Here is a 7630-nt window from a genome sequence, read left to right as displayed (position 1 = left end):
CAATATTTTTAATGAGTGTCGAATTCTGTTCAATGATGAAAATGCGAAGATTCTAACGAATAAGTTAAGCTAATCATGCCGGAAATGCACCCAACTGGGTCCTTCAAACTCATACATGGGTTAACTTCGCACCAGAGGCGCACCAGGCTAAATAGGTGATGTAGGGAGCTTTATTACATACTTTTACTACTGCGAGGGTGTGATGAACTTGGCCAAACAATCGTATAAGTCGATTAGCAATGAAAATAAAACAAACAAAAATCTTCTTATTAGGCCTCCAGTACGGCAGTACCAGCTATGCTCAGGAAGTCTATCCCTCAACAGCAGTTCAAGAACCAGTCTACACCAATTTTTGTTATTGGGTTTATCAGGTCCGCAACACGCATATTCAAATCTCTTATCGGCTTGGGCGACTGGACGCATCCAGAAGCTGTCCCACGGAGCTATGCATCACTCCACATTTATGTTATGCCCATTTGCTACCCTAGTCTTTAATCCCTTGAAGAATAAGCACTCTAAAAGACTAAAACCCATATGCTATACCATGCATAGCTACTTAGCTAGGGTCGTACCCAAGTCGAGCATCAAGGACCAGTGCATCAAGTTTAGCCAATAAAAACATCACACCTAATTGACTTAAAAAAAAAAAAAAAAAAAAAAAAAAAAAAAATGGTTTCCACAAAACCGAATCTTACATCAACACCATCCTAATACCTAGTATATGTACAAGAATAAAGAGCTGGAATAAATGCGAATCGTTTCTAGAAAGACCACCAGTCAATAAAACCGAAAGAACACACAACATAGTCTTTTAGGTAGTATTCCCACACCAACGATATCACTAATCAGTTTAAATACCAAATACAAGTACTTTCTCCGTTTCATTGAGTTGTACATATTTTTCAAAAATGTGAAAGAAAATTGGAAAAATGTACAGAGTTCAATAGAACGAAGTACTATATTCGGTCAAAAAACAATATCAAGATTTCTGGATAGAAGCGGTTTAGCATACTAGGCTATAACGCCCACTGCAATTGAGTCAGACTTGGTACTTAACTCTTCTGCCCAGGAACACTAGACCAACAGGGCAGTAGAATTTTGTGGTGTATTTTACGGGTTGCACATGCGTTCACCTTAGCAACAGGGGTCTTCTTACGCTAGATCACCTAGATGATAAATTGGTGAACTTAAGAGAAATATTATACATATGCACACCTTGTTTTGGAAAGTTAACAATTCCGTCACATGGTCCAAGTAAATTCCCTGACATTGGCGAAGCATTAGAAATGGGGAGATGAGTCCTTGCTCCACTGGAAAGTACCAGTATCACTATTGATCATGATTTCTTCTCAGCCCTTCTATCACTTGATCATCTCTTGGCTTCAATCTGCTTTTGTTGCCTGAAATTCATAAAGCAAAGAGTATTCATTTACAGACCAGAGGCCAATGTTAGCCAATTTCAGCTAAGTTTATTTTAAAAAATATGGCCGAATACAGTGCTGAGTGATTGAGACAGAATTAGGATGCAACGGGACAAAAATGCGGTTTGGTGCATGATGCATATACTAGTGGACTTGCTTATGTTGTGTCCTTAAATGCTCACACACCTATCAGAAACGAAAAACTACAGCCAGGAAAGTAGTTTGCAATTTCCAAAATTATTGTATCGTGTTGTGCAATTACTACCAAATCCTGTCAATCACATGTCATTATTTAACCAAGACATGAAATAGTTCAACCAAAGACATGATGGAAATGAGAATTACCATTTCATAATAAAGGTTGTCCTGGTGCCAGAACTCCACAGGCAATGTCCAGTTGAGACTGGCTTATAAATAATCTGCCATGGTTGGATTATATGTTCCGGCAATTTATATTATGCATGTGCCAGTGCTGCCCAACTCCAGCCTCCATTGATTTCATTGCTGAGTTATCAGCTGCAAGATGATAAATATATTATCAATAGATTAAATTTTGAAAGATAAAGTGCTAAATTCTCTTGTAAAATTTTCTAGTGAATTTTTTTAAGCTCAAATCTAAGACAACAAATCATTATTGCACCCGCAATGCAACGGGGAAGTGAAACTTCTCTAGATACATGAAGAAAACTTTTCAGAAGAACGGGTATCCCTCTTTTTGGCTTTTGCTCAAGTATCAAGTTTATGTTAATCATGGCCACTACAAAATAAAGACAATAAGCTTAATGGATAGAGATAGAATGGAAACACTGCTTAATTACCTGCCTCAAAAATTTTTATCGTGATCTAGCTTGATTTTTTTTACTGTGCAGGTCATCCATCAATCTGTTATAGGAGGCAATATCAGGAAGGTATTCTCTATCCAGCATCTCTTCAACCAGGCGCTCACCCTCTTTTATTTTACCTTCCATTGTGTAACCAGAAACTAATATCTTAAATGTCATTGCATCGGCAGCTAAACCCTTGCTGGAAGCCAGCAACCTCAATCTGTCACCTTCAGCAGTTCTTCCTAGACGACAGGCGTCTTGAAGAAGACAGTTAAATGTCACACTATCCAACAGAATGCCCTCTTTTAGCATCTTCTCAGTCAATGTCATCGCCTCTTCTATCCTCTGAAATTTCCTCAAACCTTCTATTAAAGTGCTACAGGCAATGAAGCTAGGAGCTTTTTCTTTCTTCCACATCTCGTCGACGACCTCTAGTGCTCTACCCACATTGGATTCACAACAAAGCCTCTCAATTAAGTCAGAGCTATCAAACCCATCAGGCAAAACCCCTTTCTTCACAAAGTCGATTAGCAGATCACATGCCATCGATGTCTTTTCTACCTGACACAGACCATTCACCAAAATCTCGCAAGTAACGCTTGATATCTCGCACCCCAAATCAATCATTTCATATGCCATAGCAACCCCTTCCTCAAACTTCTTATCCATAAAGAACCCTCTTATCAAAGTATTGAAAGTAACAACATTAGGCTCACATCCCTTAGCTCTCATCTCTTTAAACAATGCCAAAGCCGAACCAAACATCAAACTCTTACAATATCCACTAATCAGTATATTGAAAGTAAAAGCATCTGGCATTACTCTATCATTTATAAGCCTATCATACAAGCTTAATGCCTTATCAAGTTGGCCATTCTTCACAAATCCATGAATCAAAATATTATAGACAAGAACACTAGCCCTCCCATCAATCAGTTTTCGCATAGTATCAAATGCTACCAATGCATCGTCCAATTTCCCAACTCTGCAGAAAGAATTGATGGCAAACCTAAAGATGGCTTCAATTCTCGGACAACAAAATATCCCGTCAGAGCAGGGGCATGGCTTAGAGGGCATACTTTCTAGTAGAACAACCCGAAGAGCGTCAAAGCGATCTGAAATGGCTAGGGTCCTAACCATCCATTCATAAATATTATGGTCATGGCGATAAGAATCAATGGTACTCGCCCATTGGAAAATGTGGAAGTCAAGAGGCGTAAACTTTGGATGGTAATGGAGCTTGTTCTTGAGGAAATGCAGCAGCGTTTGAGGTGTGATTGGTGGACGTAGGTGTGTCGTAAGGAAGGCTAAAAGCTGGGGTTGCGTTGTCGATGCAACGAGAGATACTGTGGGCAGTGGGGTGGGGAAAGCTTCAAGCATTGGGGTCGAAGCTGGAGCAAGAATCCCTAAAGGTGGTGTTTGTCGAGGCTCCTTGAGCTGAGGACTTATGAGCTTCCTCATTGCAGTTCTCATGATTAAATTGGTAGGGTTCGTTCTCCGAATACCAATAAACCACCAAATCAACTAAAAAGCACCAAAATTCATCTTCTCGGTTTGGTAGCAACAAAAATTCTCTTCTCCAAACCTAATCATATACATTATCAAAGCAAAATAAATACAGAATTATAGCTAACACGAATTTCTCAAAATACTTCAAAAAAATATTAATCAGAAGAGTAGTACTCCTGTTGTACATAGTAGCTACAATAACAAAAAGTAACATTGGAGCAGCACATCACTTAATCCGAATACCAGGCTATCTAATAGAATTCAAGAGTTATGCTCTAAATTTTGAAATGGGTCGTGGCAGACACAAATTTGGGGCCCGCATACCAATACAATTCTCCATTTCTCCTAATTATTAAATGACGTTGTCGTTGCCTATAGAAAGACTAGAAGGAAAAGAGAGTAGAAATGTGATTAACTGAAATTAGTGACGTGAGTCCAATAATTGGCTAAATTTTGTTACAACTCAATCTAGTTACAGTACAATCAAGCTAAAAAGATAAAAAAAATACATAGCATTAAACCTACGAAGAAAACTTGAGAGCCTTGTCTGAACCTTTGGCCTCTCTTCTACCACTCTCCTATTTATTTCAGTTTTTTGCAAAACTATATAGTCCCCATGGTCTACACTGATCCATGGGAATAGGGGGGTACATCACTTCCGAATAATCTTTTGCAAGAAACTTCCTCTACGAATGCCTTGCAAGTTCAAATTCATTTTTTGTTTCATTGCCAATGGCACCTATTACTACAGGAGAAGAAGAAAAATTGCCGCACATCTTAAACATAAGGATTCATCGTGATTAAAGGTGACATAATTGCCTTGTAAAAGCAACCCAGAAAAAAACGATCTTTAAACATTCTGTGACATTGCAATTTCTGATCTAATTAATTTACGTTATCACCAAACAAGAAGCAACACTGCAGCATGGTACATATAAGGTATCAGTATTCAGTACACATTGAAACAAGGCTCCAAATATCACAGTAAATTACACTTGTGTAGACCGTCTAAGAAAGGAAACAAATTACCATGCAAACCTTTATAGCCCCAAGTTCTTCAACAAAAATCACTTAACCAACCACAACCATCAAAACCAGGTACATCTTTTCTTTTAAAGATGACAAATATATTCAGATTGCAAGTTGCAACTACCAGTGAGGCATCAAAAGCTCTGTAAAGGACTAAAAGTCGGGAATAATGGGAAAAATAAAGGGCATAATTCATGAAAAAGATATGGAAAGGATGCACTAGTGGCACTTGTTAAGTGAGCCTTGTCAGAAAGCCGCACCTAGAGTGCACAGAGGCGTTCTAGCTAGTGCCTCATCCAAGGCACGCCTTAGGCGCACTCGAGGCACACCTTTTGTATAAACTAAGAGGAGCACACCGTAAAGATACTCCTTTATCAGTGTTTTATCTTTGAATTGTTAAACAAACCCGTACCACTCGGCTAACATCAAGGCAATTAAGATAGTTAAAGCTATATGCGAAATTACTCGAAACAACCTAACCAAAAACATTAAAAAAAAAAAAAAAGCAAGATATCATATCATTCCGAATAATGTGTATCTCCATTCGCAATTATAGCATAGCTAACTGTAAGAATTCATAATCGAACAATGTGTTTCTTTGATTCTCAACTTAGACTACCAAAAGCACAAGAGAAACCAAGTAATAACAATTTTTTTTTCTCTAATCGTCTTCATTCACGATTATAGCATAGCTAACTTTATGAATTCATATCGAACAATGTGTATCTTTAATTTCCGCAAGTTTGACTACGAAAAACACAAGAGAAACCAGGTAATAACAATTTTTTTTTCTCTAATCGCCTTCATTCACGATTATAGCATTGCTAACTTTACGAATTCATAATCGAACAATGTGTATCTTTAATTTCCGCAAATTTGACTACGAAAAGCACAAGAGAAACCAGGTAATAACAATTTTTTTCCCTCTAATCGTCTTCATTCACAATTACGGAGTACATCACAGCTAACTGTGAGAATTCCGAAACGAAACGCGAAAGAACTTAAACAATTCCTAGAAATTCATTAATGCAATACAAATTTCACAAATTAACGCGTACGGATAGCAATTTATAAGAATATCAATCAAAAGGTAATTAAAATTCCAGCAAAATTGAAGTCAAAAATAATTACCTCAGGTAATAATTGCTATATAGTCGTCAAAGCGGCGTCGTTTGAACTCAATTTCCGATTGAGCGTTTCGTCTTTTCACAGCGGTTTCTGTGTCGTCATCGCCGTCGCGGTGGTCGGACTTTGAAGGATCAAACTAGATTTTTTAAGAGAGAGAGAGAGAGAGTGGATGGGTCACTGCACCAGTATCGATCGAACCCAAAGCCCCAAAACTTATGATTAGGAGTTTAGGCCCGTAGAATCGACTCGGTGACTTCGAGCTCGGACTCGAGCTAAGTTGAACCCAAACCAAGTACGCTAAAATTTGACTCTAAATATCGTTTTTTTAATTAAAATGTAATTTAATTTCTATCAATAATATTTACTTTAAATTACATAGTTTCTACAAGAAATTAATTAAAATATTAGTTCAGAAAATAAAACAACTTATAAATTATTATTTTAAATTAATAAACGAATAATTATTAGTTTGAATTCAAATTTATGACTTAAAAATTACGTTAAAATTAGGATACTGCTCGAGAAAATTATAACAAAGCTTGACCCCAGGCTCGTAAAGTATCATATGAGCCAAACTTGAGCTTTGGTGTCAATAGCTCGAGCTCGAACTTGATTTCTACAATATGAGTCGAGCTCGCGCTTAGCTCGGCTCCGCTCAATGACACTCATACTTACAATCATATAATTTCATATCCATCCCAGTTACGGATTTTTATAAAGTGGCCAGAGTTGGCAAATTAGACCAACTCATATCAAATTCCTTTCGGTCCGGTCACCGGATCCACAAATTTTGGTGACTAGTCTATGGTTCGGTTCGGAACACTATTAAACTTACTTGCACTCTTGCAGTGGTGCTCACCACAATAACAAACATGTTAAAATCTTTGTGACTATAGGTAATGAAATGCGGGCTTAGGTCGGACATGGACCAAACTCATGTTAAATTTTTTACCTGCGAATGAGCGGGTTAACGGGTTAGCAAGCCGGGCCTTTATTTTAAAAATATCGTGGCCAAAGCCGCTTATTTTGCAAAATGTATGAGCCGGTAATGAAAAGGATGACCCATAAATAGGTTTCTGACCATAAGCAAGTCTATTATCAACCCTGGAGAGAATCTTAAAGACAAAATTGACAATTAAACACAAATTCAAATCTCGAGACTAGAGCCTCTATCTTCGAGCTACATGTTCAAAACACCAAAACCAACGACTCCCATATGTTTCGTTCCTTGGCTCCACTCCCCACTATTACATTTTTAGTATAATGCCCTAATAGTAAGGCAAAACATTAAACATATGAATACAACCTTTTTCCACATTACTATAATCTTCATAAAATTTCAACAAGGATCCTCTCCATTTTCTCTCACAAACCCATTTAATAATATTATCTCATCTTTACTCTATTAACCTTACTTTTATGCATAAATCGTAAATCGTTCGATGTTAACAAGATATAATCTGGGCCATTAATAGACAATGGCCTCTCCATTACTTTTTAGAAAATGGAGAGACTTTTGGCTCATAAAATTGCTACTTAGTCCCTGTTCTTTTGGACTGAAACGGATCTGATTTGTACTGAACTGAACTTATAGGATCTGAACTGAACTTATAGATCTGAACTGAACTTATAGATCTGAACTGAACTTATAGGATCTGAACTGAACTGAACTGAACTTATAGATAAGATCTGAACTGAACTTATAGGATATGAAGTGAA

General features: G+C 37.4%; 1 protein-coding gene across 1 annotated transcript; it reads right to left on the bottom strand.

Moving 5' to 3' along the window:
- Nucleotides 1-758: 758 nt before the first annotated feature.
- LOC141592862 (uncharacterized) lies at nucleotides 759-6095 on the bottom strand. Its single transcript, XM_074413734.1, has 4 exons — nucleotides 5915-6095; nucleotides 2240-3830; nucleotides 1767-1937; nucleotides 759-1400 (listed from the first exon to the last, which is right to left on the bottom strand). Exon 2 carries the CDS (start codon nucleotides 3716-3718, stop codon nucleotides 2255-2257), a length of 1464 nt encoding a protein of 487 aa, XP_074269835.1. The 5' UTR covers nucleotides 3719-3830; nucleotides 5915-6095; the 3' UTR covers nucleotides 759-1400; nucleotides 1767-1937; nucleotides 2240-2254.
- Nucleotides 6096-7630: the final 1535 nt, after the last annotated feature.

Source organism: Silene latifolia, chromosome 7 (genome assembly GCF_048544455.1).
Source record: "Silene latifolia isolate original U9 population chromosome 7, ASM4854445v1, whole genome shotgun sequence".
Taxonomy (NCBI): domain Eukaryota; kingdom Viridiplantae; phylum Streptophyta; class Magnoliopsida; order Caryophyllales; family Caryophyllaceae; genus Silene; species Silene latifolia.
The sequence above is the reverse complement of the archived record's forward strand: the minus strand, read 5'-3'. Positions and strand labels throughout refer to the sequence as shown.

Bases quoted from the DNA above. Each gene is read 5' to 3' on its own strand.
- LOC141592862 (XM_074413734.1), bottom strand. From the start codon at position 3,718: ATGAGAACTGCAATGAGGAAGCTCATAAGTCCTCAGCTCAAGGAGCCT.